This window comes from Balaenoptera acutorostrata, chromosome 11 (assembly GCF_949987535.1).
Source record: "Balaenoptera acutorostrata chromosome 11, mBalAcu1.1, whole genome shotgun sequence".
Classification (NCBI taxonomy): Eukaryota; Metazoa; Chordata; class Mammalia; order Artiodactyla; family Balaenopteridae; genus Balaenoptera; species Balaenoptera acutorostrata.
Window position 1 is genome coordinate 59,388,353 of NC_080074.1, and position 25,884 is coordinate 59,414,236.

The 25,884-nt window shown below is 54.3% G+C and overlaps 2 protein-coding genes and 1 long non-coding RNA gene across 9 annotated transcripts in view; 1 reads left to right on the top strand and 2 right to left on the bottom strand.

Annotated features, from left to right (window-relative positions):
• The first annotated feature begins 237 nt into the window (after nucleotides 1-237).
• Nucleotides 238-24,832, top strand: AGAP2 (ArfGAP with GTPase domain, ankyrin repeat and PH domain 2). Of its 4 annotated transcripts, XM_057557350.1 has the most exons (20): nucleotides 3,707-5,665; nucleotides 7,344-7,402; nucleotides 8,036-8,123; nucleotides 8,310-8,395; nucleotides 8,543-8,690; nucleotides 9,661-9,795; nucleotides 10,128-10,237; nucleotides 10,664-10,822; nucleotides 10,984-11,070; nucleotides 11,154-11,258; nucleotides 11,696-11,858; nucleotides 12,042-12,161; nucleotides 12,895-13,023; nucleotides 13,972-14,031; nucleotides 14,263-14,411; nucleotides 14,514-14,604; nucleotides 14,721-14,943; nucleotides 15,072-15,327; nucleotides 15,507-15,743; nucleotides 24,675-24,832. In XM_057557350.1, exons 1-20 carry the CDS (start codon nucleotides 4,495-4,497, stop codon nucleotides 24,765-24,767), a joined length of 3,669 nt encoding a protein of 1,222 aa, XP_057413333.1. In that variant the 5' UTR covers nucleotides 3,707-4,494; the 3' UTR covers nucleotides 24,768-24,832. The 4 variants fall into 4 exon arrangements, with proteins under 4 accessions (XP_057413336.1, XP_057413333.1, XP_057413334.1 ...); XM_057557351.1 differs by lacking the exon at nucleotides 13,972-14,031; XM_057557353.1 differs by lacking the exons at nucleotides 3,707-5,665; nucleotides 13,972-14,031; nucleotides 24,675-24,832 and adding an exon at nucleotides 238-838 and having other exon boundaries at nucleotides 15,507-16,535.
• On the bottom strand, nucleotides 945-4,610 carry LOC130709262 (uncharacterized). Its single transcript, XR_009009782.1, has 3 exons — nucleotides 4,540-4,610; nucleotides 3,412-3,714; nucleotides 945-1,258 (listed from the first exon to the last, which is right to left on the bottom strand). It is a non-coding gene; the product is annotated as an uncharacterized LOC130709262 (long non-coding RNA).
• The window catches only part of OS9 (OS9 endoplasmic reticulum lectin), a 31,028-nt gene continuing 29,960 nt past the window's right edge, over nucleotides 24,817-25,884 (bottom strand). For all 4 annotated transcript variants that reach the window (XM_007179691.3, XM_007179689.2, XM_007179690.2 and 1 more), the window contains one exon: nucleotides 24,817-25,596. In XM_007179691.3, coding sequence (XP_007179753.1) covers nucleotides 25,471-25,596 — 126 coding nt within the window. In that variant the 3' untranslated portion in view covers nucleotides 24,817-25,470. The remainder of the gene's footprint in view (nucleotides 25,597-25,884) is intronic.

The window sequence follows — 25,884 nt, forward strand, 5'->3', positions numbered from 1 at the left end:
TTATGAAACTAATTGAACATGGAGCCTGGTGGTTTTGTCTGGTTATAGGTTACTGTCCTCCATAACCTGTTCTCCCTGTACCAACTTGGCCCTTTAAAGCAGGAGGTGGTTGCAGTGGGGTAGCCGACTAAGGTCTGCAAGATGTACACTGCAAGATGTAAGTATGTGAACTCTTCGGATGTGCGGAATAGGTGGGGAGTACAACTGTGAGCTGGAATGCAGGGTATTAAAGGTGCCAGACCTGGTGTGTATGGATTCCTGTGAGAGTTGACTGAACACAAACCTGTAGGTCATCAAGAGTTTGGGATTGCACCTGGGACCTGGTGTGCCACATTCTCCCAGCACCAACACCCATCTTAATTAGCCACCTCCCACAGGAGGCCCTGGGATGCTTGTTAAGGTCTCTCCATCCACCTGGCTGGGGAATCGTAGCAGGGACTGGCTGGCAGAGCTGATAGGCCAACGCTAGAGGGGGTGGGTGGTGTAGGAGGTAGTGCCGACCCAGGCTGTGGGTTTGAAACTCACCAGTCAGGAAGTGAAGTCGACAGACGGAAGGGCAGGCAGGGGAGGGGAGTTCTGGGGCACAGCAGAAGGGACCTTCTGGGGTTTGGGGGCTGCGGGGCTATGGGCTTCAGGGCCAGAGGTTGCTGTTAGCCCAGCAAGACAGATCTGGGCAACATGAATGTCCAGAGGCAGTTGGCTGTAGCTACAGTGAGAGCAGAAGTCAGACGACATGAGGTGGCCAGGCAGGCTCTAAGCCGCCTCAGGAAGCTGGCAGAGAGGGTGAGCGACCCTGAACTTCGGGACAGCATTCAGACCTCGGTGGACCGCGTACGAGGTAAGAGAAGGATTAGCTCCCAACTTGGGTGTATTGGGGACCAGCAGGGGCATATAAGGGCTTGCTGGATCATACAGCACTTCCCAATCAGCCACTTTCTAGTCCCCAAGATGGAGCTGGGACTTGGGGGGAAGAATACATTTAGAAAGAATGGAAAAAGACATGGGAGGTATCATTCTTCCTCTTTCCCCAACTCTGATCCTTCTCCCAGGGGATCAAAATACAGGTCACTGCTGAGCTGACCTTGGCAATGGAGAAGTGGGTGAGCATGGGGAAGACAGGCTGTGACAGACCCATGGTAGACTTGGACCCTGCCTGGGGAGTCCGGGGCAGGAAGCAGTTTGGGGCAGGAGGTTCTGGGACTGGATAATGTGGTCATTCCCAGGACCCATGAAGGATCAGTGACCTCTTGTTCTCCAGCTGTAGAGAGAACACACACACACCACAACAGATTGAAATACACCACGCAGAGTATCTCAGGCTCCCAGACACACACTAACGCTCACACAACATGCTCTGCACAGCCGAAGTGCAAGGAAGTTCCCAGGACTCTCCTCGGTCCCCTCTCCTCCCCGTGCTCCCGTTCCTGTCTGCCCCCCCACACACACCTTCCGCCCTACGTCCTTAGTGCCATTAGAGCAAGTGATGACAACACAGGGAGGAAGTGCTGCCATGGCAACACCATCCGCCACATCCTCCTGCCCACCCCAGCCTTCAATCCTGTGGTGGGGCCCTGGCAGGAACAGCTTCTCTCTCTCCACAAGGCTCCACCACTAAGGAACTGGTGGAACTGGAGGTCACCTCTGGTCCGGTGTCATCTAATTTGTCCCGAAGCTGCAAAGAGCCAATAAAAGCCGGCTACTTTGCTCATGAAAGGTGTCTGGGAGAAGCACATCCTCCATCATATCCTGGTCTCTTCCAGCCTCTCCATTCTTAGCTGCTTACCTGGGGGTTGGGGTGGGGGGATGGGCAAGATACTGTTCTTTCCATCAAGGATACCTCCTGCCAGACCCCTCTGATAGTAGAGGCCATCAGAGCATAACTTGGGGAAGAACCAGTTTGGTTCAGGTTCCTAAGGGAACAGTCTGATTCCCTTCCCATTGCCTTTCTTCCAGTAGTGCCCCTCTCACCTCCTGTCCCCCACCATTTGCCAGGAACTACAGCTGATACCTTCCCTACAGCTGTTGGAAAGGCAGACCTAGGAGGGAGTGGCCCCATGGAGCCTCCTCGGGAGGAACTCCAAGCTCCAAGCCAGTAAGAAAAGAAAAGGGTGGGGGAGAAAAGAGGTTTAGGCAGGTAGAGGAACTCAGTTTAGCTCTGGAGAAGAGGGAGTGAGGAGGGGTGGAGGCTGAACTCTCTGAGAAGACCACTCTTCATAAGTGATTTTCGTTCCACTCTAAGAGTCAGTATTCTGTTCCCATTGAACTTAAAGGAAAACTGAGGCCACCAAAGGAAGGAAGGAGAATTAAGCCAGAATCAGCAAATCTTCACCTTCTCTTTCAGAAAAGGCTGCTGAAGGGTCTTCTGTTCTGGGGATGGTGTCATCCTAACGCTGCGGTGGGAGGGGGGCTCTGGGGGGGGGTGTGCTGACCTCGGGACAGGTCCGTGGAGGTATAGGGTACAGGTCTCTGGGAGAACAAAGGGCACCCAGCAACCTGATACTGCCCCCCTACCCTTACCCCCTACCAGGCCGAGCATGCCGCTGGCTTCAGCCTCCGAGAGCCGCCCACGGCAGCACTTATTATAGTCTCCGCTGCGTCAGGAGGGTGGGACGCCAAATTAGGGGAACGCTGAGACTCCCCGAGTCCCAGGGAGGGGTCTCCAAGGCTGAGAGGAGGCCTCCCTCGACGCCCGGTCTCAGCCTCTGTCCCCCATCGGCCTACCCTCGTCAACCTTCTCCCTGGGCTGGAGGACAGTAAGCCTTCAACTCCAGGGTCCCTAAAGGGGTGGAGGACACAGAGCAGACGTTTTCCATTCTTTCTGTCTGTCTCCTCTTTAACCTTCTAAAAAAGCCCCACCCCGAAAACCTCAGGAGATCGAATGGAAACACAGAAGAGGCCTGTACCCTCTGCCTCAGCTGAGGGCGGTCTTTATATTCAGGGCGCTAAATACCCCACACGTGGGTAACCAGGTGTGAAGGTGGTGCCTCCATTAACCCCAAATCCCCTGGCGGGTGCCCCCGCCCACCATACACACCGATCCTCCTCTCTGCTTATCCCCGCTGTTTCTGAGGCACTCTTGGAGCTACGGTTGCTATGGAGACCAGATGAATTTTGGTATGGGGGGTGGTGTCAGTCTGTAGACGTATTCCTTCTCCTTCCACCCCGAGCTGGAGTCTTTTGACTCACTTTTCGGCCTGTGTTCCTCGACTCCGCAGATCTTTCCCCTCCTGAGGCACCCCCTCCTTCCACCCACCCTGCTAAGTTCCATGTTTGTCCCCATCCCCAGGGAACACTTTCCAAGTTCACTTTGGGACAGTTAGGCTCAAGTACGGCCCAGTCAATGCACCGCGTATGGAGGGTGGGGGGGGGGCGAGGGGGCTGGGTCATGGGGAAAGGGACTCGTGCAAGTACCTGGGGGAAACAAGGGGTCCTGGGAAAGGGATTTCAGGGCTCCCCACTTTCCCACATCAGCTTCCCCAGAGTTGGCAGTGAACCCGCATTTGCTCCGTTTTCTCCGAGGGTCGTCCACCCATACACCGATCGTTACTCTCGCGCCTAAATGTCACACCCAACAGTAGCGCTCCCTGACCGGGGTGTGCTAGGGGAGGGTGCTGGAGTGTTGGAGTAGGTGAGTCCAAGTTCCAGGAAATCCAGCCCAGGATTTGGGAGGGAAATCCAGTCCTGGATTTTGCACCGCCTTCGCAGACAGCCCTGCTGGAGGAGAGAAGGTGCGGGGGGAGATAGAGTGGGGAGGGGGGGCCGGGGGCCGCCTCCTCCTCACTGTGAGGGGAGCGCCCGGACACAGCGCGCATCCGGACCAAGCCGAGCCCCGGCGAGCCCCCCAGACCCTGCGCCCGGATCTCACGCCCCTCCTCTCCTAGACCCCAGACCCGTGGGTGCCCACCCCCTCCGGCTTCCCTCCTTCCTCCCCCGCCGGCGCCTGTATCTCCATCCCCAGCATCCTCCCCGCGCCCCTGCGAATCCCCCGCACGACCAGCCCCATTAGCTTCCCACCCTCCTTAAGACTCCCTCTCCGACCCCCGATCCGCGGCCCCTGCCCCTTGAGTCCCCATTCCCCCCGCCTCCCCCGCACCGGTTCTTCTCCCTAGCCTCGGGTTCCTCTTTTCTGCCCCCTTTTCCTCCCTCTCCCCTCTTTGCCCCTCTACAGTCTTCCCCGCCCTCCCCCGCCCATCTGAGCGCCGCCACCCAGGCCGGGGTGCGGGGTCCGGCGCGCCTCCCTGGAGCAGCACCAAGGTCCCGGGGCTCCAAAGGGGTGGGGGGGCAGGGCGGGGAGCATGGGGAGGGGGCGCCCCGTGTGATGGGAGGGGGGCGCAAGCGGAGGCGGCGGCGGCGGCGGCGACAGCGGAGCCGGGCCGGGGGCTCAGCGGGGTCCGGGGGCTGGGGGCAGCGAGCAGGGCGGCCCCATGGCCGGGCCCCCCTGAGGCAGTCCGGGGGAGTCCCCTCCCCTCCCCAGCTCGGGGGTCTCGGGGCCCCATGAGCCGGGGCGCGGGCGCGCTTCAGCGCCGGACAACGACCTACCTCATCTCGCTGACCCTGGTCAAGCTCGAGTCGGTGCCTCCGCCGCCGCCTTCTCCGTCTGCGGCCGCAGCTGGTGCCCCGGGGACCAGAGGTACTGAGACCGGGGATCCTGGTAGCCCCCGAGGCGCGGAGGAGCCGGGCAAGAAGCGGCACGAGCGTCTCTTCCACCGGCAGGATGCGCTGTGGATCAGCACGAGCAGCGCGGGCGCCGGGGGCGCCGAGCCCCCCGCCCTGTCCCCGGCTCCGGCCAGTCCGGCCCGCCCCGTCTCCCCGGCTCCCGGCCGCCGCCTCTCCCTCTGGGCCGCCCCTCCCGGGCCCCCACTCTCCGGGGGGTTGAGTCCCGACCCCAAGCCCGGGGGCGCCCCCACCTCCTCCCGGCGCCCCCTGCTCAGCAGCCCGAGCTGGGGGGGTCCGGAACCCGAAGGCCGGGCGGGCGGCGGCGTCCCCGGTTCTTCCTCCCCGCACCCCGGCACCGGCAGCCGGAGGCTCAAGGTGGCGCCTCCTCCGCCGGCTCCCAAGCCTTGCAAGACCGTGACCACCAGTGGCGCCAAAGCCGGCGTGGGCAAGGGCGCCGGTAGCCGCCTGTCATGGCCCGAAAGCGAGGGCAAGCCCAGGGTCAAGGGGTCAAAGAGCAGCACCGGGACTGGAGCTTCTGCCGCTGCTGCTGCTGTCACCGTCGCCGCCGCTGGGGGAGGGGGAGCGGCAGCCACGACCGCCGGTGGGGTCGGGGCTGGGCCCGGAGCCCGAGGGAAGTTGTCCCCTCGGAAAGGCAAGAGTAAGACCTTGGACAACAGTGACTTGCACCCGGGACCCCCTGCTGGCTCTCCGCCTCCGCTAACCGTCCCAGCAACCCTGGCTCCAGCCGCTGCTGTCACCGCCGCCTCCGCGCTGCCCACTGGGCCTGCACCTCCAATCACTCTGGAGCCTCCAGCTCCGGGGCTGAAACGGGGCCGGGAGGGGGGCCGAGCATCCACTCGAGATCGCAAGATGCTCAAGTTTATCAGCGGCATCTTTACCAAGAGCACAGGGGGGCCTCCTGGCTCCGGACCTCCTCCCGGACCCCCGGTCCTGTCTTCTGGCAGCGGGTCTAGGGAGCTGCTGGGTGCAGAGCTCCGCGCTTCCCCTAGTGAGTAGGACCAGGGCCTGAGAACAGGGAGGGGAGGGCACCTGAAATGCTCAGCTTGGGGTGGGGGAGCGGTGTGCAGGACTGACTTAGAGAAGCTTCTTTCTTGGGTGGGTGGATGAACCAGGCTCAATTCTCTGCCAAGGACTGGGGCAAAGGATAAGAGGTCCTAGAGTGGGGGTGAGTAGGCATTGTGGGACATGAGAGAGGACTTGATTTCAGAGGGACTCAGAAAGCCTCAGAGCTTTCTGGGAAAATAATGCCCTTGGTCAGCGTGGCTGTAGGAAATTGCTCCCAGAGAAGCCCCAGACCCCACTTCCAGCCTCAGCTGGACTCTGGGAGATGGAAACTGGGCTTTGCTTTGCCCAGAGGAACACTGAAGGTGAAAGGGATGAGGAAGCCTCAGTTTCTCCTGAGCACTTGGGGTAGGTGGCATGAGAGTGACCTTGCAGGCAGCTCCTCGCCAGGGACAGGTCTTTTCCTGGGCTGAGAGCAGGCTAGTGAGGCAGCAGGGAGGCAGTGGGTTTCTTTCCAGGCAGTGAAGGCCGATTGGGCAGTACAGGAGTACGTGGGGGCTGGAACGTGCTGAATACTTGAGTGTGAAGGGAGAGGGGGCGGATAGGAAGCCTCACTTCCCCCACCGCCCACCCTGGCCCCCGAGCAGCATTGAAACCTGCAGGGGACCGACCAGGAGTGACTCAGGGGGGTGGAACTGCTGCAAAGGCAATTCTTACCCCCTGGAGACTTGGGAGAGGGTGCGGAGAAAGTAGTGTCTTTTGGCGGGGAGGGGGGTGTCTTTATTTATTTATTTTCTGGAAGAGAGAGGCGAGGGCGTCTTGGTTCAGCTCACACTCCCGGGAGAGGAGGCGGGTCCGAGAGCGCGGGCGGCCCCCGGGGTTTGGCTCTGGTGCGGGTGGGAGCAGATGGCTCCGGATCCCAGAGTTCCCGCCGCAGCTGCGGCGCCCCGGGAACGTCCGGCTAGTGTCAGGCGCGGGGGCTGGACCCGGCGGGAGGAAGGAGCATCCTTCCCTCCCCCGTGCCCCCCATCCCTCCCCAGGCCTGTGGCTTCTCTCGGCCAGGGAGTGGAGCCCTTCCCCACCGTTCTTTTGGAGGGTGCTTGTGGGAAGGGTATGGGAGAGGGAGGTATAGAAAAATCCAAGCTCCATTCCTTGGGCTGTGGGGAGGGGTCAGGGCCACCGTGCCGTTGACCTTGAAAAGGGGGAAGGATATCCTCACCTCAGTTTCTGTCCTGTGAAATGGAGATTGAGGAAGACCCACTCCCTTCTATGTCCCAGCCCCTCTTCCTGAGATCTGCCCTGAGAATCTGTCAGGCCGGTAGGGAGGACACCTTTTCTCCTTCCAGAGGGAAGAACCCGCCACTGTCAGAGCCTTGGTCCCTCGGTCTGGAGCAGGGACCTACGTTTGGGGATGTGCTTTAAGGGAGATGCCAACTGAAGTATTTTTGTCTTGCTGGCTCCGTTGCTAAGCAACCACTGAGCGGCAGCAACAGCTGTGGGGAGAGCGGCTAGGATGGGAGGACTGGGGACCACTCTCAAACCTAGCCTTTCCACACAGCTCTCCAGCCCAGGCTGGGCAGCTACAAAAGGAGGAGGGCTAGCTGAGGGTTGGGAGCCCTCCTTGGCCTGGAGCATCCCCTCTTACAACTCCTTTTCCGTTACAGAAGCTGTGGTCAATAGCCAGGAATGGACTTTGAGCCGCTCCATTCCTGAACTGCGCCTGGTAGGTAACCCAGTCCCCTTGTCTGTATGAAGATTGACCCCCCCCCCCCCGCCCACTGAACTCTCAACTCTCTCTCTTCACCTCTTCCCTTCCCTCTCTGTGAGAATGGGGAACAGTTGTACAGTTCTCCAGAGATTCTACCTTCACGGCACCTTCCTGGGACTTGATACATCCGCACAACCTTTTCTTCTATCGTCTCCCTTCTTCCTGCTTGTCCATGGTCCTCTTCCAGGCTTCTCATTTCTGACATCTCCCCTCTAGCCGTTCATGTTCTGTTGCCTAGAATTGGGTAAAATTTTCCAACTAGTGCCTAGAGCTGTGACATGCCCCCCACCAGACATGCAACTAGTATGTTTCCTAAACAACACAACACCAAAAAAAAAAAAAAAAGGGTACTGAGTTGTTGACATTCTTCAGCTTGTTGTACACTTCCAGCTTGAGATCACTTCTTACCACACGCATGGCCTGATCCTCCCAAATGCTGTCTCCTGACTGACTGTCAGCCAGGCCCCGTAGGACCCTGCTTGGATGATTTAACACTGCCAGTCCCTCTGAGTTCTCTGGAGTGTCCAGACTCAATTATCCTCCTTCCTCTTAATTCCTGCAATCTGTGTTCTACAACCTTGTCCTCAGGGTGTGCTGGGTGATGCCAGGAGTGGGAAGTCATCGCTCATCCACCGATTCCTGACCGGTTCATACCAGGTGCTGGAGAAGACAGAGAGTGAGTTCTCAGGAGCCATAGTAAGCTAAGGATTGGGGTCAGGGATCCAGGCAGTGTGATCAATGACTATGCAGGTATGGAGACGAGAGGGAAGGATGAGGCCAGAATAGCTAAAGTACAAGGAGAATGGGGAGGTTTGGTGACTGTGACCTCTGACCTCCTACCACATCCAACTCTTCTGGACAGGTGAGCAGCACAAGAAAGAAATGTTGGTGGATGGACAGACTCATCTGGTGTTGATCCGAGAGGAAGCTGGGGCACCTGATACCAAGGTGAGGGATGAGATGATGGGGTAGGCAGGCGGGCTGGGGTCAGCACTAGCCAAAGGAGAGGGCTCTGGTTTCCCAGGTCTCCTTGGGAATAGCATCCAGAGGACTGGACCTGTCTGACCATCCATTTGCTCCCTCACGCTCCGCAAGTTCTCAGGCTGGGCAGATGCTGTGATCTTCGTCTTCAGCCTGGAGGATGAGAACAGTTTCCAGGCCGTGAGCCGTCTTCATGGGCAGCTGAGCTCCCTTCGGGGGGAGGGACGAGGAGGCCTGGCCCTGGCATTGGTGGGGACACAAGGTAAGGAGGGGCTGGGGAAGTGCTGCTTTCAGGGGAATTCCTACTGGGTATCACCCAACATAGGTGAGAGCTTGGTAATGTGTCTCCAAATAAGCTTGGTCTCCAAATAAGAGAGTCATTAAACCAAACACAAACTTACCAAGGTCTGAGAGAGAAAAGAGGACTCTCCAGGATGGAAGGGACAGCTACAGTGGCAGTCCTCATTCCTCTGAGATGTCACCTACCTTATGTTTCTCACGCTGCCATTTCCTGATGCCGCCACCATGGTAAATACAGAAAATCTCAGGCCCTAGTGTGGCCAGAAAGCCTTCTGCATCTTCCCCTTGCTACGGCTGGGTCAGGCTGACACTTTTCAAAGGAACTTATCTAAAAACAAAGAGAAGACACAAATGAAATGATGGAGAAAACACAGAGAGGGCCACCAGGCCATCTTTTCCAGCAGAGCCAGGGAAAGCTTCTCCAGTACCCACCTGTATAAAGCCGGCAGGACTTTCTATCTGGATGCCTATCTTGCAGGTGGCTGCTTCCACCTGTCGCTTGCCTCCTGCTTTCTTGCTGCAGATGAACAGTCCACCTGTTATCCGTGGACATTCAACCTCTTCCTAGCTCATATGCCAGGTGTCCTCCCACTCAGCTCAGGGTTCATTGAATTTGCAGGGCTGGGTGACTGTCACTCATGAGTCTCAGCCATTTCAGACCTTATCAGGATGTTCCATTCACCTCTGGAGTATTCTTTGAAGACACTCACACAGAGCTAACCCACCCTACTCATGCTGCAGCTGGGCATGTGAGCTGGGCCCAGCATTCACAAAAGGCTTATATGTTCCCATTGCACTGGGTCATAGGAGGGATATTCTCTCATACCCTGTCCTAGTGGTCCCAGTCTAGGACTAGAGCCCAAGAGAAAGGAAAGCAGCAAAGTGGGGATGGGGCCCCCTCATCCAGTCCTCCCCCTTTCTTGTCCCCTTAGACCGGATCAGTGCTTCCTCCCCTCGGGTTGTGGGCGATGCTCGTGCCAGGGCTCTGTGTGCCGATATGAAGCGCTGCAGCTACTATGAGACTTGTGCAACCTATGGGCTCAATGTGGACCGGGTCTTCCAAGAGGGTGAGTGTGGTGATCCCCACATATGTGGGAATCAGGGAGCTGGGGACTAGGATGTTCTTAGAGGTCACACATCCAGGCCTCTCTCTGTGAGTGACAGGAAATTTACCTGCGTAGGAGGGAGGAGGGACCAGGGAGGTCAGAGAAGGTTTGCTTCATAGCCACAGGTCCTTCTGGGCAGGAGGAGCTGGCTAGGCTACAGGTGGCATGAAGGCCACAGTGACAAGGAAGTTGGGGCCTATGTTATCTCCTGGGGAGTTCTCAAAGCTGGGCAACGAAGGATGGTCTTGGGTATCTGCTCTGCTCATTCCTCCTTCTCCTCCCCCTCCCCTCAGTGGCCCAGAAGGTGGTGACCTTGCGCAAACAGCAACAGCTTCTGGCTGCCTGCAAGTCCCTGCCCAGCTCCCCAAGCCACTCAGCTGCTTCCACTCCTGTAGCTGGGCAGGTGAGTTGGGATTTCAGGGTCCACCGAGGGGCTGGTAGGAATCAGAGGAAGGGCTGGTGATCCAAGGACAGGTACAGAGAACCCAAGGAGGTCACGGGGGGCAGATGGAAATGGCAGTGATACCATTTGTAGAAAGTGCATTGGACTGGAAATCAACCAGGTTTGAAACACCATTTGCAGCGTCCTTGAGCAACTCACCTAAAGGTCCTAAGGTTGTCAGGAAAATTGTATGGCATACTTGTGAAGTCAACCTTTGCAAAATCTAAAGCACTGTGACAATGCTAGTGAGGAGTTTTATTATTAATGACAATACAAATAAATGGTGATGAGATGAAGGAATATCTCAAATTCCTCAGAACTAGATGTAACTGTAGCTTGGTGGGGTGGGGGCATCTCAGCTGTTCTGACCCCTCCATCTGCCTGCAGGCTAGTAACGGGGGCCACACTAGCGATTACTCTTCTTCCCTCCCATCCTCACCCAATGTTGGTCACCGGGAGCTCCGAGCTGAGGCAGCTGCCGTGGCTGGATTGAGCACCCCAGGGTCCCTGCACCGGGCAGCCAAGCGCAGGACCAGCCTTTTTGCGGTATTGGACATTCTAACCTCCTATCATCCTGTCCTCTGTTACCTGCCCATCTTCCCTCATCCCTAGACCTCTCTGTTGGGCCCTCCTTCATCTGTCTTCCCTGTCCTTCCGTCAGCATATCCCTCTATCCACCCTCTAACTGATGTCAATAACCATTCCAGAATCGTCGGGGCAGTGACTCTGAGAAGCGGAGCTTGGACAGTCGGGGAGAGACGACGGGGAGTGGGCGAGCCATCCCCATCAAACAGGTGGGTGGTCCAGGGACTGGGGGCAGGCTGGGGGTAGGTGGTCTTAACTGGTTTTCTCCCATATGCCTCTTTCCGTTCTCCAGAGCTTCCTACTAAAGCGAAGTGGCAACTCCTTGAACAAAGAATGGAAGAAGAAATATGTGACCCTGTCCAGTAATGGCTTCCTACTCTACCATCCCAGCATTAATGTGAGTGCCAGAGACTGGCTGGGCCACACTGGCTGGCCTTGGATGCACTTCTAGCTCTCCCAGTCTGTGCCTTTGACAAACACCGACATTGGTTCTGGGAAGCGCTAGTCCTATTCTTTTCAGTTTAGCAAACATCTTTTAGGCACCTACCATGTGCCCATGCAGGAGATGGAAATGTAAATACATCTCCCTAGGACTTGCAGTCTAGTGGGAGGAAATGGAGGAAGGACCTCCACCTGGCCTGCCATTCGGGGATGCTTTCTGGAGGAGACAGTGCTGGGCCCAGTCTGTTGGGCTCATCCCCTAGAACTCATCCCAACCCAGCCCGCTCCTAGAGCCCCCTCTCCACCCCTTCTCTAGCTGATACTATTGGCTGCTTCCCAGCACCACTGAGGACCCCAACCTTCCCTATACTCTCAACCCCTATACTGCTGCAGGATTACATCCACAGTACCCATGGCAAGGAGATGGACTTGCTACGAACAACAGTCAAAGTCCCTGGCAAGCGGCCGCCACGGGCCATCTCTGCTTTTGGCCCCTCAGCCAGCATCAATGGGCTGGTGAAGGACATGAGCACTGTCCAGATGGGGGAAGGCCCTGGTGAGTGGGACTGATGACAAAGGGGCAGGAGAGGGGCCAGGGCTAGGGAAAGGAGGGGTAGTAGGGAAGAGGGGAATGGGACTGGTTAAGCGGGAAGGTGGGTGATGAAAAGGGACCAGGTAAGGAATGGGGCCCAGAGACTGAGTAGCTCACTGAGGATTTATCTTCTTCCCCTTCTGACAGAAGCCACCACTCCTACCCCAAGCCCGAGCCCCAGCCCCAGTTCCCTGCAGCCACCACCAGACCAGACATCTAAGCACCTGCTGAAGCCAGACCGGAATTTGGCCCGAGCCCTCAGCACTGGTCAGTGAGGACTCACCCTCCATCCACTGTCTTCCAGATCCAGATGGGATGCAGTGGGAAATGAAATTGGGGTGGAAGCTTGGAGGCTGAATGCATGAGTGGACACCTTGAGCATCAACTGGGTGCCCAGGCACCCAGCTCAGTCATACTGTGTTTAGCATAATGGCTAAGACAACTGGGTTCTAGAGCTAAGCTGCCTGAACTTGAACTTGAATCCTGGCTTGCCACTTGGGCAAGTTACTTGACCTCTCCACACCTCAGTTTCCTCATCCATAAGAGGGAGATAATAGTTTCTACCTCAGACGGTTGCTTTGAGGCTTATACTGAGAACATTGTGCAGCACATAGCCAGCCATCAATGTTTGGAATGTTTGGAAATATGTATTTTTTAAAAATAGCAAGTAACATTGTAACAAATGGTCCTCACAACAACTTTGTCGGGTCAAGATTATTATCCCCATTTTAGGGATGAAGAAACTGAGGCTCAGAAGATTAAGTGACTTGCTCAAGGTCTCAAGGCCAGTAAGTGGCAGAGCCAGGATCTGAGTACAGGTCTGACTCTAAACCACTCATCTGCCCTCCTCCCCAGGAATGATCAAGGGGGACCTCCTAGAGAGGGTTGGCTGAGGAGGGGGACCCTAAAATGCCAAATCTAGTTCAGGGGAGACAGGCTACGGAGAAATCAGGAAATCTATGGAGGGGGCAGCTGATGCAGCTGTGTCCCCCTCCCCAAGACTGTACCCCATCTGGAGACCTGAGCCCCCTGAGTCGGGAACCCCCTCCTTCTCCCATGGTGAAGAAGCAGAGGAGGAAAAAGTTGACAACACCATCTAAAACTGAAGGCTCGGCTGGGCAGGCTGAAGGTGAGGCCCTGGTGGGCAGTTCTACTCCCACCCTGGACCCTCACCCCCAAACTCCAAATCCCTGACCTCACTCCTGCAGAAGGAGGAAAAGTGCCTGAGCTGAGTGCTTGACTATCATTACCACTCTGCACATTATTTAGTGAAAAATGGATGGATGCCCCTCAGCCCCTGTCCTTCCTCCCATTCCCCAGCCAATGCCTTTTACCCTAGTAGTCCCCAGCCCCTGTTCTCAGTGACCCCCCCCCAAGTCTGTAGCTCCTGCTCCCTCTCCTAATGACCCTCTAATTCCTGTTCCTGCCCTCAACTCTGCTTATCACCCCAGCCCCTGCACCCAGAAGGCCCCATGACCCCCAGGGACTCAGCCCCTGACCTCTATGTCCCCCACTGACCCCCAGGGACTCAGCCCCTGACCTCTATGTCCCCCACGACTCCTCAGCTCCTGGGCTCTGACCACCCAGCTCCTGTTCTCAATAACTTCCTGTGATTGCCAAGCTCCCCCAACAGCTTTTGACTACAGTGATTCCCATTCCTGCCCCTAGTGACTCCCCCCAGATCCTTGAGACTCCTCCTGAACCCCAGGCGTGTGAACACCTGTCCCCTTTCCCCGTGTTCACTCAGATCCTGGCCATCCCTTCTCCTCCCAGAGACCCGGCTCCTCACTGGTCATGACAACCAATCCCTACCGCCCCTGCTCTCTGCCGGGTGCTCAAAGCCGGGTTCCAGATCTGCCTACTCTCATGGCTCTTGGCTTCCGCTCTACTCTGCTCCGGGGCCACTGACTTTAGTTCTGCTTTCTCTCCCCATCTGTCTGTCCTGCTTTGTCTCTGGAACTGTCTGTCACTATCTCTCTCTCCATCTCTCCGTCTGCCTCTCTTTTTCTCCTTTATTCGTCTCTTTCTCTCTTCTGCTCTTCATTCTGTCTCTATCTCCTTCGCTTCGGGAAACCAGCCAAGCGCAAAATGTGGAAACTAAAATCCTTTGGTAGTTTAAGAAATATTTATAAAGCAGGTAACAAGCGGGGAGCTGGGTGGGGTGCTCAGCTGGGGTGCAGAGGGGCGGGGGTGCCCCTGCCTTCCCCTGCATGTGCTCGGGCTTCCTGCTCTCCCCCACCCTCTGCTTCCCCAACGACTCTGCCCCACTCCCAGGGGCTTGGGATGGATATCAGGGAGGAAGGGTTTGGGGAAGGCAGCTCCTGTTTGAATTCTGTCCCTCATGACCCCATCCCATCCCCCCACCCAGAGGAAAACTTCGAGTTCCTGATCGTGTCCAGCACTGGTCAGACGTGGCACTTTGAGGCAGCCAGTTTTGAGGAGCGGGACGCCTGGGTTCAGGCCATCGAAAGTCAGATCCTAGCCAGTCTGCAATGCTGTGAGAGCAGCAAGGTCAAGGTAATGGGTCGGGGGTTCGGGCGGAGAGCAGAGGTGAGTGTCTGAGGAGTCCGGATAAGGGCTCAGAGGGAGAGTCAGTACTAACCCCAACCCTTCCTGCAGCTGCGCACAGATAGCCAAAGCGAAGCCGTGGCCATCCAGGCGATCCGGAACGCCAAGGGGAACTCTATCTGCGTGGACTGCGGGGCCCCCAGTGAGCGCAAGGGAGCAGTGGAGGGACCTGGGAGGGAGTGTGGTTCGCTGGAATTGATGAATGCTGGTGTGCCCGTGCTGCTCGGCCAGGAGCTGACCCCTGCATTCCGTCCCCAGACCCCACGTGGGCCAGCTTGAACTTGGGCGCACTCATCTGCATCGAGTGTTCTGGCATTCACCGGAACCTGGGCACACACCTGTCCCGCGTTCGCTCGCTCGACTTGGACGACTGGCCGCGGGAGCTGACCCTGGTGCTGACAGCCATTGGCAACGACATGGCCAATCGCGTGTGGGAGAGTGACACGCGGGGCCGTGCCAAACCCACGCGGGACTCTTCGCGGTACGCGTGCAGGAGAGGGGTAGGGGAGACTTAGGGTGTGCGGCTCCCGAGAGGGTCCCCTGGGTAGGGAGCAGAGGTCCTGGATGCGGGGTCCCTAGAGCCCTTCCCGTTGATCCCTGGTCCTGCAGGGAGGAGCGTGAGTCATGGATTCGCGCCAAGTACGAGCAGCTGCTGTTCCTGGCGCCGCTGGGCACTTCCGAGGAGCCGCTGGGCTGCCAGCTGTGGGCCGCGGTGCAGGCCCAGGACGTGGCCGCCGTTCTCCTGCTTCTGGCCCATGCGCGACACGGGCCGCTCGACACCAGCCCAGAGGACCCGCAGCTTCGCTCCCCACTTCACCTGGCGGCCGAGCTCGCCCACGTCGTCATCACGCAACTGCTGCTATGGGTACGTGAGCGGGGAGATGGTAAAGAGGTCTCTGAGGGCTCCGTCTGGCAAACAGCCAGGCGCGGGAGAGCCCGAGGGCCCCAAAGGGACCCTGGAAGTGGGCGTGGCGATCCCGGGGAGCCGGCGGGCGGGGATTGGCCCCGGGGACGCTCCGTAACGCGGCCGTCTCCGCCCTTTAGTACGGCGCCGACGTGTCCGCCCGCGACGCGCAGGGCCGCACGGCGCTGTTCTACGCCCGCCAGGCTGGCAGCCAGCTGTGCGCCGACATCCTTCTCCAGCACGGCTGCCCGGGTGAGGGCGGCAGCACAGCCACCACCCCCAGCGCGGCCACCACCCCCAGCATTACCGCCACGCCCAGCCCCCGCCGCCGGAGCAGCGCCGCCAGCGTGGGCCGAGCCGACGTCCCCGTCGCGCTGGTATAGTTGCGCCGCCGGAGAGACACCCCCTACCCCCCCACGGGCCGGGCACGACCACACTGGGTGGACCGCTGGACAGATGCACCCACTCACCTCTCCAATCCGCACCCCGTCCCATGGGAGCACTTCTTACCCCCCCCCCCAAGAGGGCACAGCCCCCACGCCTCCCAGAAGACACAAACTCACCTCCCTCTCCCCAGCGAGGCATGGAGACCCCATCTTGACACGCCCCCTCTCCACTGTTTGCACACTCGGATTGCTCTGGGTCTACCCTCTGGGTGTTTGCGGGAGGGGACGCCCCCGTCGCGGTCCCTGCTCCTGGCCGTTTGGATGTGCCCGCTCGCGCCCCCTAGGGGTGGGGGAAAAGACCCAGTCCTGCCTGTGCTCGACAGTCCCACAGCGCGCGAGCACTTACCCAGGCTGGCTCCTGGGGCGACGCCACGCCACAGGGAGGGGTTAGTAAGTGGGAGGGCTAGCCCTGGGACTTGGGGCCAATAAGGGGGACCCTCCTCCTTCCATGCTAATCTCACTGCCCAGTGAAGGGGGAAGGGCAGCGAGGGGCAGGACCCCTGCTGCCCATGGGGGTAGGGGGTCCCCAACCCTTTCCGTGAAAGGGACCATGAGGAGTGGAAATCAGGACGTTCCCCCCACATCCACCCATGGATGGAAGCTAGAGGGTCGGGGGAGCCTAAAGCCTGGGTCCCTCCTCACTACTATCTCGGGAGGGAGAAGGGATGGAGCAGGAGCGGGCTAAGGGGGACTTGGGAGGGGCCTTGTAATTTATTGCTTTGTTCCCCAACAAGGGGGCGGGGGCGGGCAGGGCTTGGGGAGGGCGTTTCAGGGTAGGGGAAGCCAAGGGTGGGCAGAGGGTGGGGTGGGGTGGGGTGCTCTCGGGTTGTGAGTGTCTGTGACCGTGACTGCGTACCTGTGACTGTGCAGCGCCCGTGGTGATCTGGGGTAGGCGGCACCCCTGCAATGGGACCCCTCCCCCACTGTTCTTTCTGTCCAGCCCCTCCCTTCCACTGGAGCAGCTCCAGACCCAGCCCTCAACCCCAGGATCCCTCCCAGCCAGGGTTAAGAGGATGTGAGGTGGCTGGGAGGGTCTCCAGGCCCCCTGTCTCATCCCCAGAAAGGGGGTGCTGGGGTGAATTTACCTGGCCCAGCCCCGCCTCCCTCAGTCAACCCAGCCCTTGGGCCGTCTGTGTCAGTGGTTTCCGGTATTTTTTTTTCCTGGTTAAAATATTTTGCAAAGGACCAGGTAACTGGGGAGAGGAGAGGGGCGGGGGCAGGGGGGGAATACCCCCGCCTCATCTCCTCCAAGGCAGGTGGTGTGAATCTTCTTCAACAGCAATTAAAGAGGAAGTGATTTTGTCTAGGGGGTGAGCTGCTGGTCTGTTCTTGAAGAGTTGGGTCAGGGAATGGCCTTGGTCAAGGTGGGGAATTGGAGGTGGGAGAGGGCCAGGGAGGGTGCCTCCTGCTGGGGCTGGTGGCAGGGCAGTATCCAAGGGCACGGAGGCAGTAGGTCAGATGCTCCATCATGTACAACAGTTCCAGGTTCATGTAGTGGAAGGAGACAGGCAGGTCAGGGCAACAGTGGGGACCCAGGGAGCAGAGGAGTCACTAACTCCCAAGATGACTCCTGTTTTGGGAAGGAGTTGGGGTGTGGAGCTTAGAGAAGAGGACAGGGGAGGGGGGCTGCTTGGAGGAGTGAGAAAATAGAGTAGCTTTGGTTAAGAGCAGGAACTTTGGAGTTAGATCTGAATTTGACACCAGTACCTCCACTTCATAGTTAGGTGATCTTGGGCAGGTAACCTTGGTGGCATCTGTTTATTTGTAATCTGAACAATATCTGTTCAGAGGGCACCTGGTAGGGGCTCCAGCATCAGTCCTGGAGGACTGCCCCAGGCCAGCCTACCCACTTTGAGCACCTGGTACCAGAAGCAGAGCTTTATTGTAGGGGTCCCTCTCCTGGCAGGGAGGGAAGGGATGGAAGGTCTCCCAATCACAGATGTCCCTGGTGTCACAAACTCCATGTTCAGCTGAGGCAGACATTTGCTCACCCCCATGTCATGCACAGGACTGCAAGGACACAGCAGCCTGAGGCCAGCACAGCAGCCAAGAGCTGCAGCATCTCGTGGTTCAGCACATAGCTAGTCCTGCTGTTCCTTGTGTGCAGCTGAAAGCGTTTGACTTGGTAGAAGGACCAGCGGGGGAGGGCGGTGGTGGGCGTCGGTGGGCCAGCAGCCTGCGCGGGCTGGGCAAAGCCACACACGTGTTGTCAGCTACCTTGACAAACCAGTCTGTGGCCCAGCGTCCTCCGGTAGGGCTGGTTCTGGCCCTCTGCACCCCTCATCCCCACGAGGGACATTCAGTTGCAGGTGCACCACTGAGCTGGTTGCAGGAACAGGCCCAGATCCCACTCACATGGGAGGCCCGGGTTCTATAAGGCCCTAGGCTGGGTGACCACCTAGCACAGCACCCTGACCCAGGAAAAGGTGGATTCAGGGTTGCAGGTGCAGTAACAGGTGCAGATGCAGGCATGTGGTCTGGGAAGGCAAAACAAGAGGAAGAGAGGCAAGGAGCAAAGAAGACTCAACTGGAAGACCCAGCCACTCTTCCCCTCTTTCATCAGAGACCCTGGACTCCCCCACTCCATCCCCACTTTCCTTCTTGGTGGCAAAAGTTCACTCCCTTCCTCAGAAGCTCAAGAGTGTGACAGACTATGGGGAGGAAACAAGGACCCTGGAGAGAATGAAATGACCTCAGGGAACCACAGGCCAGCGGGAAGTTCCTTTCAGTTCCTACCAGAGAAAGGTGGTCAAGGTGTCAGCACCCCACATCAAATCCCCACACTAAGTACTCCACTGGCTCCTTTTTGTCATGGGCTGCATCTTGGCCTGTGGGAAATGTAAAGGGTGGTCATGGGTGGGGTGACAGAACACTGAGCCCTCCAGACTGTAGCAGAATAGGACTCTAGAAGGGGACTCCCTGGGAGCTGAAGGGGAGCTGCTGCCCCTTAACATCCACGCCATCTTCCCAGCTCCCCTTGGTGTCCTCACCTGGATTCCTGCTGCCATTCGCCATCCCCTCTTCCTCACCCCCTCCTGGTTACCATCTGCCAGACACCCTGCTCCCCTCCTCTTGTGTGCCTTAGCACAGCTGGGAGTTTTACCAGAAGCCAAAGGAAAGTAAAAAGGAATTTATTATTGAAAGTACAATGATTAAATCTAGCGAGGTCTCTAGAACTCTATTTTCTTTTTTATTTATTTATTTTTATTTTCCATTGAAGTACAGTTGATTTACAGTGTTGTGTTAGTTTCTGGTAAACAGCAAAGTGATTCAGTTACATATATATATATTCTTTTTTGTATTCTTTTCCATTATAGTTTATTACAGGATATTGAATATAGTTAGTTCCCTGTGCTATACAGTAGGACCTTGTTTATTTTATTTATAGTGGTTTGTGTCTGCTAATCCCAAACTCCTAATTTATCCCTCCCCCACCCACTTTCTCCTTTAACCATAAGTTTGTTTTCTATGTCTATGAGTCTGTTTCTGTTTTGTAAATAAGTTCATTTGTATCACATTTTAGATGCATAAGTGATATCATATGATATTTGTCTTTCTCTTTCTGAGATATATATATACATATATATATATGTATATATCCCACATCTTCTTTATCCATCTATCTGTCGATGGACATTTAGGTTGCTTCCATGTCTTGGGTATTGTAAATAGTGCTGCAATGAACATTGGGGTACATGTATCTTTTGGAATTAGAGTTTTCTCTGGATATATGCTCAGGAGTGTGAATGCTGGATCACATGGCAACTCTATTTTTAGTTTTTAAGGAACCTCCATACTGTTTTCCATACTGGCTGCCCCAAGATACATTCCCACCAACAGTATAGAATGGTTGCCTTTTCTCCACACCCTCTCCAGCATTTATTATTTGTAGACTTGTTTTAATGATGACCATTCTGACTGGTGTGAGGTGATACCTTACTGTAGTTTTGATTTGCATTTCTCTAATAATTAGCAATGTTGAGCATCTTTTCATATGCCTATTGGCCATATGTATGTCTTCTTTGGAGAAATGTTTATTTAAGTCTTCTGCCCATTTTTTGATTTGGGTTTTGTTGTTGTTGTTGTTGTTGTTGAGCTGTATGAGCTGTTTGTATATTTTGGAAATTAAGCCCTTGTCAGTCGCCTCATTTGCAAATATTTTCTCCCAGTCCATAGGTTGTCTCTTCGTTTTGTTTATGGTTTCCTTTGCTGTGCAAAGTTTGATTAGGTCCTGTTTGTTTTACTTTTGCTTTTATTTCTATTGCCTTGGGAGAATAACCTAAGAAAACATTGCTATGGTTTATGTCAGAGAATGTTTTGCCTGTGTTCTCTTCTAGGAGTTTTATGGTGTAATGTCTTATATTTAAGTCTTTAAGACATTTTGAGTTTATTTTTGTGTATGGCGTGAGGGAGTGTTCTAACTTCATTGATTTACATGTAGCTGTCCAGCTTTCCTAACACCACTTCTGAAGAGACTGTCTTTTCTCCATTGTATATTCTTGCCTCCTTTGTCAAAGATTAATTGACCATAGGTGTATGGGTTTATTTCTGGGCTCTCTGTTCTGTTCCATTGATGCACATGTCTGTTTTTGTGCCAGTACCATGCTGTTTTGATTACTGTAGCTTTGTAGTATTGTCTGAAGTCTGGTAGGTTTATGCCTCCAGATTTGTTCTTTTTCCTCAGGATTGCTTTGGCAACTCTCTTATGGTTCCATATACATTTTAGGATTATTTGTTTCAGTTCTGTGAAAAATGTCATGGGTAATTTGATAGGGATTGCATTAAATCTGTAGATTGCTTTGGTAGTATGGCCATTTTAACACTATTAATTCTTCCAATCCAAGAGCTTGAGCTATATTTCTATTTCTTTGAATCATCTTCACTTTCCTTTATCAATGTTTTATAGTGCTCAGCATGTAAGTCTTTCACCTTCTTGGTCAGGTTTATTCCTAAGTTTTTTTTTTTTTTTGATATGATTTTAAAAGGGATTGGTTTTTTACTTTCCCTTTCTGATATTTCATTGTTAGTGTAAAGAAATGCAACAGATTTCTGTATGTTAATCTTGTGTCCTACTACCTTGCTGAATTCGTTTATCAGTTCTAGTAGTTTTTGTATGGGGTCTTTAGAGTTTTCTATATATAGTATAATGTAATCTGCATAAATGAGTTTTACCTCTTTCCTTCTAATTTGGATACCTTTTATTTCTTCTCCTTGTCTGATTGCTGTGGCTAGGACCTCCAATACTATAGAAGTGGTGAGCGTGGGCATCCTTGTCTTCTTCCACATTTTAGCAGGAAGGGTTTCAGCTTTTCACCATTGAGTATTATGTTGGCTGTGGATTTGTCATAAATGGCTTTTATTATGTTGAGATATGTTCCCTCTATACCTACTGTGGTAAGGGTTTTTATCATGAATGGATGTTGAATTTTATCAGATGCTTTTTCTGCATCTATTGAGATGATCATGTGGTTTTTGTCTTTTCTTTTGTTGATGTGGTGTATCACATTGATTGTGTATGTTGAACCATCCTTGTGACCCTGGGATGAATCCAACTTGATTATGGTGCGTGATCTTTTTTATGTGTTGTTGGATTCGGTTTGCTAATACTTTGTTGAGAATTTTAGCTTATATGTTCATCAAAGATATTGGCCTGTAATTTTCTTTTTTTGTAGTGTCCTTGGTTTTGGTATCAGGGTGGTGGAGGCTTCATAGAATGACTTTGGGACTGTTCCCTCCTCTTCAATCTTTTGGAAGAGTTCGAGAAGGATCAGTATAAGTTCTTCTTGTGTATGTTTGGTAGAATTCCCCCAGTGAAGCCATCTGGTCATGGACTTTTGTTTGAAGGGGGTTGGTTTTGTTTTGCTTTGTTTTGTTTGTTTTGTTTTTTTAATTACAGATTCTGTTTCACTTAGGGATTGGTTTGTTCAAATTATCTATTTCTTTTTGATTCAGTTTTGGTGGATGTATGTTTCTAGAAATTTGTCCTTCCATCTAGGTTGTCCAATTTGTTGGTATATAATTGTTTATAGTATTCTTTTTTTTTTAATATTTATTTATTTAATTTTTGGCTGCATTGGGTCTTTGTTCCTGTGTGCAGGCTTTCTTTAGTTGTGGCGAGTGGGGGCTACTCTTTGTTGCAGTGCGTGGGCTTCTCATTGTGGTGGCTTCTCTTGCTGCAGAGCACGGGCTCTAGGCGCGTGGGCTTCAGTAGTTGTGCCACGTGGGCTTAGTAGCTGTGGCTCACGGGCTCTAGAGTGCAGGCTCAGGAGTTGTGGCACACGGGCTTTGTTGCTCCGTGGCATGTGGGATCTTCCCAGACCAGGGCTTGAACCCGTGTCCCCTGCCTTGGCAGGCGGATTCTTAACCACTGTGCCACCAGGGAAGCCCTATAGTATTCTTTTATGGTGTTTGTTTATTTCTTTTTTTTTTTTTTATAAATTTATTTATTTATTTATTTATTTTTGGCTGTGTTGGGTCTTCGTTTCTGTGCGAGGGCTTTCTCCAGTTGCGGCGAGCAGGGGCCACTCTTCATCGCGGTGCACGGGCCTCTCACTGTCGCGGCCTCTCCTGTTGCAGAGCACAGGCTCCAGACGCACAGGCTCAGTAGTTGTGGCTCACGGGCTTAGTTGCTCCGCGGCATGTGGGATCTTCCCAGACCAGGGCTCGAACCTGTGTCCCCTGCATTGGCAGGCAGATTCTCAACCACTGTGCCACCAGGGAAGCCCAGTATTGGTTATTTCTCATCTTTCATTTCTTATTTTGTTTGGGTCCTCTCTGTTTTCTTCTTAGTGAGCCTGGCCAGAAGTTTGTCGATTTTGTTTACCCTTTCAAAGAACTAGCTCTTGGTTTTATTGACTTTTCCTATTGTTTTTTAAATTTCTATTTTATTTACTCTCTGATCTTTATTATTTCCTTCCTTCTGCTGACTTTAGGTTTTGTTTGTCTTTCTTTTTCTAATTCTTTTAGTGGTAGGTTAGGTTATTTGAGATTTTTCTTATTTTTTGAGGAAGGCCAGTATAGTTGTGAACTTCCCTCTAAGGACTGCTTTTGCTGCACCCCATAGATTTTGTATGGTTGTGTCTTCACTGTCATTTGTCTCAAGGTATTGTTTAATTTCCTCTTTGATTTCATCATTGACCCATTGGTTTTTTTAGTGGCATGTTGTTTAATCTCCATGAAATTGTTTTTTTCTTGTTTCTCTCTCTGTGGTTGATTTCTAGTTTCATGCCATTGTAGTCAGAAAAGATACTTTTTTTTTTTTTTTTTTTTTTAAGAAATTCACGTTCTTTTATTTATTTATTTATTTATTTATTTATTTTTGGCTGTGTTGAGTCTTCGTTTCTGTGCGAGGGCTTTCTCTAGTTGCCGCAAGCGGGGACCACTCTTCATCGCGGTGCGCGGGCCTCTATCGCGGCCTCTCTTGTCGCGGAGCACAGGCTCCAGACGCGCAGGCTCAGTAATTGTGGCTCACGGGCCCAGTTGCTCCGTGGCATGTGGGATCTTCCCAGACCAGGGCTCGAACCCATGTCCCCTGCATTGGCAGGCAGATTCTCAACCACTGCGCCACCAGGGAAGCCCCAGAAAAGATACTTGAAATAATTTCTTTCCTCTTAAATTTGCTGAGGCTTATTTTGTGTTCTAGTATGTGGTCTATCCTAGAGAATGTTCCAAGTGCACTTAAAAAGAATGTGTATTGTTTTTTGTTTTTATTTTTATTTTTTGGATGTAGTGGCCTGAAGATATTAAGTCTAACTGTAGAAGTCCATTTTCTGATGATAAGATTCTACCCCTATCAAATCAAAGGTAACCCTCCTGCCCCAGCCTGTCCCCACTCTCCCATTCTAAATAGCTTCTGATCAGCTTTTGGTATTCCTTCTATGACTCTTGCCTCCAAGTACCATCATCTAGTCTCTTCAGAACTCAGCAGCTGGTTTATTATGTTATTGAACACCTCCTGTGGGCCAGGTACTGTGCTAAGAGTACAACACACCCTCTATCTCATTCAATCCTCACAACCACCCAAGGCCAGTACAGTTATCCAGTTTACCCATGAGGATACAGCACTGGAAAAGTTAAAACAACTTGTTCAAGGCCCTACTAATAGTAAGTGGAGGGGTGAGGATTTGAATCCAGCATTCTGACTGTAGCTGCACTTGAGACAGTGTCTTAGGTCCCTCCCCTCAAGATACACAAATGGATCGGGGAAGCAGGGTTTCAGAAGCCTACCTATTTGCATTTTTAAATAAAACAATTTAAGCATAACTTGCACAATAAGTACAAGACTGCTTTCAGCAAGAATAGGGTCAGCCTCATACAGCTTCCTTCAACAATTGAATCCTTCTTTCCACTTTTGGAGACGTGGGAGTTCCATGCCCTCTATCCCTTACCTCATGAGTCAGCGGAGTCTTCAGCAAAATGCTGCACACCTGAGAGATGCAGACAGAGCAAGAGGAGAAAGTGGGGGAAGCAGGGGACCTAGATTTGCACTTGGCAATGAGGAAGAGATGGAGACACCTAACCAGGCCTGCCTACCACTGGCATACTAGGAAGCTGGCCTGTGTGGGCAGCAGCCCTCTCTCTGGGCATGGCCAAAGGTAGAGGTCTTTTCTGGGAAATGAAGTGGTATGGCTGGCAGGTATGGGGATGGAGTCTGCAGCACTGTAGGAGAGCTCGGCAGGAGGATCCCTGTGGTGGGGTAACTCTGTGTGTACCTTGTGGCTCTCGGGATATAAAGGGGGAGAAGAGAAGGAACAGAAATGGACAGATGACGAAAAGAAGGGACACCAACACTGCAAGTGTTTCAGTCAGGGCCAGGCCAGCAGGCTTTGTTTCACCGTCCTGGTCTCTTCCTGCATACTCCAGCCCCACTGCTACTGCCCGGACTGTGGAGCACAGAATGGGATCAGAGAGCATGCCCTCCATCCTGAGGAGAGCACCAAGTCTCCTCCCTACTGAGCCCCAAACCCACCTACCCCCTCCCAAAAGAAAAAAAAAAGATTGATGGTGTGATGGTCCAGTTCTTTATTTAGAAACCTGATTGTTCTAGAACATGGTGGGTGGATCTGCAGCCTACCCTTTTCATGGGATTGTGTCAGAGGTGGTGGGCAACTTTCTTCCCATTTTCTCAGCAACAGAGAGAAGGTGCTTCAACTCAGAAGCACAGATTGTAGGGAACAGTGTGGAAAGGGAAAGGGGCAGGACATCCCAAGCCAGTCTGGGGGAAGGAGGAAGGCGCCTCTGAACAGGAGTGGGGCAGGGGTGGGGTGTGCCTCTTGGGGCCTGCTGACCTGCCCCACTCTTCTTGCTCCCCCTGCTCTACTCCACTCAAAAGATCTCACAACGCTCTAGGTAGGGAGGGGAAAGGAACCCACAAGCTGGGAGACGACACGGGGGAAGCCGGGAGGAAAGGACGCGGGTATGTGGAGAAGCCCAGGAGAGCAAATCTCACAGGCCTAGGAAGTCTTGAGGGCGCTCTCAGCAGTAGCAGCAGCACTCAACCCGAGGCCCCTCTGCACCCCCAGGAGGGCCTCGAAGTCCACAGCTCACAGCTCAGCTCTCCTCTGCTGTTTTGCCTTCAGGGCCCCGGGGGATCGGGGGGAAGGAGGCAGGGCCAGTCTAGGAAGACTCTGGACTCCTTGGCGAGCCAAAGGTGGTGGTATCAGAAGTCAAATTCATCCAGGTCCCCCATGCCCTCCCCGCCCCGAGAGCCCCACACCCGGCGGTAATTGCTCTCCAGCTCTTTCTGCCGCTGCCGCTCCTTCTGCGCCTCTTCAGCTCCCTGCACCTGGTGGGAGGGCACGGGGGTGAGCAGAGGCCGAGGGAGGCCCCGGGCGCTGGAGGATCCGGGAGGGCGGGCAAGCATGGGGGAGGCAGGAGCCAGCGCACACGGCTCGTGGGGCTCTTGCTGAGGGCCCGATGCCCAGAACCAACAGCCTCATCTTACGGATGAGGAAACTGAGGCTGAGCCAGCGGCGAGGCTGGGAGGTGCCTGGAGGATTCTCAACCACACCCTCAACACCTCAGCTGGTTGTGGGAGAGGGAAGGCTGGAGGTCCAGGATTCGCGGGCGGGGC

What these genes read in the sequence shown, in the direction of transcription:
- AGAP2 (XM_057557350.1), top strand. Translation starts at nt 4,495, where the DNA reads ATGAGCCGGGGCGCGGGCGCGCTTCAGCGCCGGACAACGACCTACCTC. An exon ending in GGCATTGGTGGGGACACAAG is followed by an intron (nt 8,691 to 9,660) that starts GTAAGGAGGGGC and finishes TTGTCCCCTTAG; the next exon opens with ACCGGATCAGTGCTTCCTCC. An exon ending in GAGCCATCCCCATCAAACAG is followed by an intron (nt 11,071 to 11,153) that starts GTGGGTGGTCCA and finishes TCCGTTCTCCAG; the next exon opens with AGCTTCCTACTAAAGCGAAG.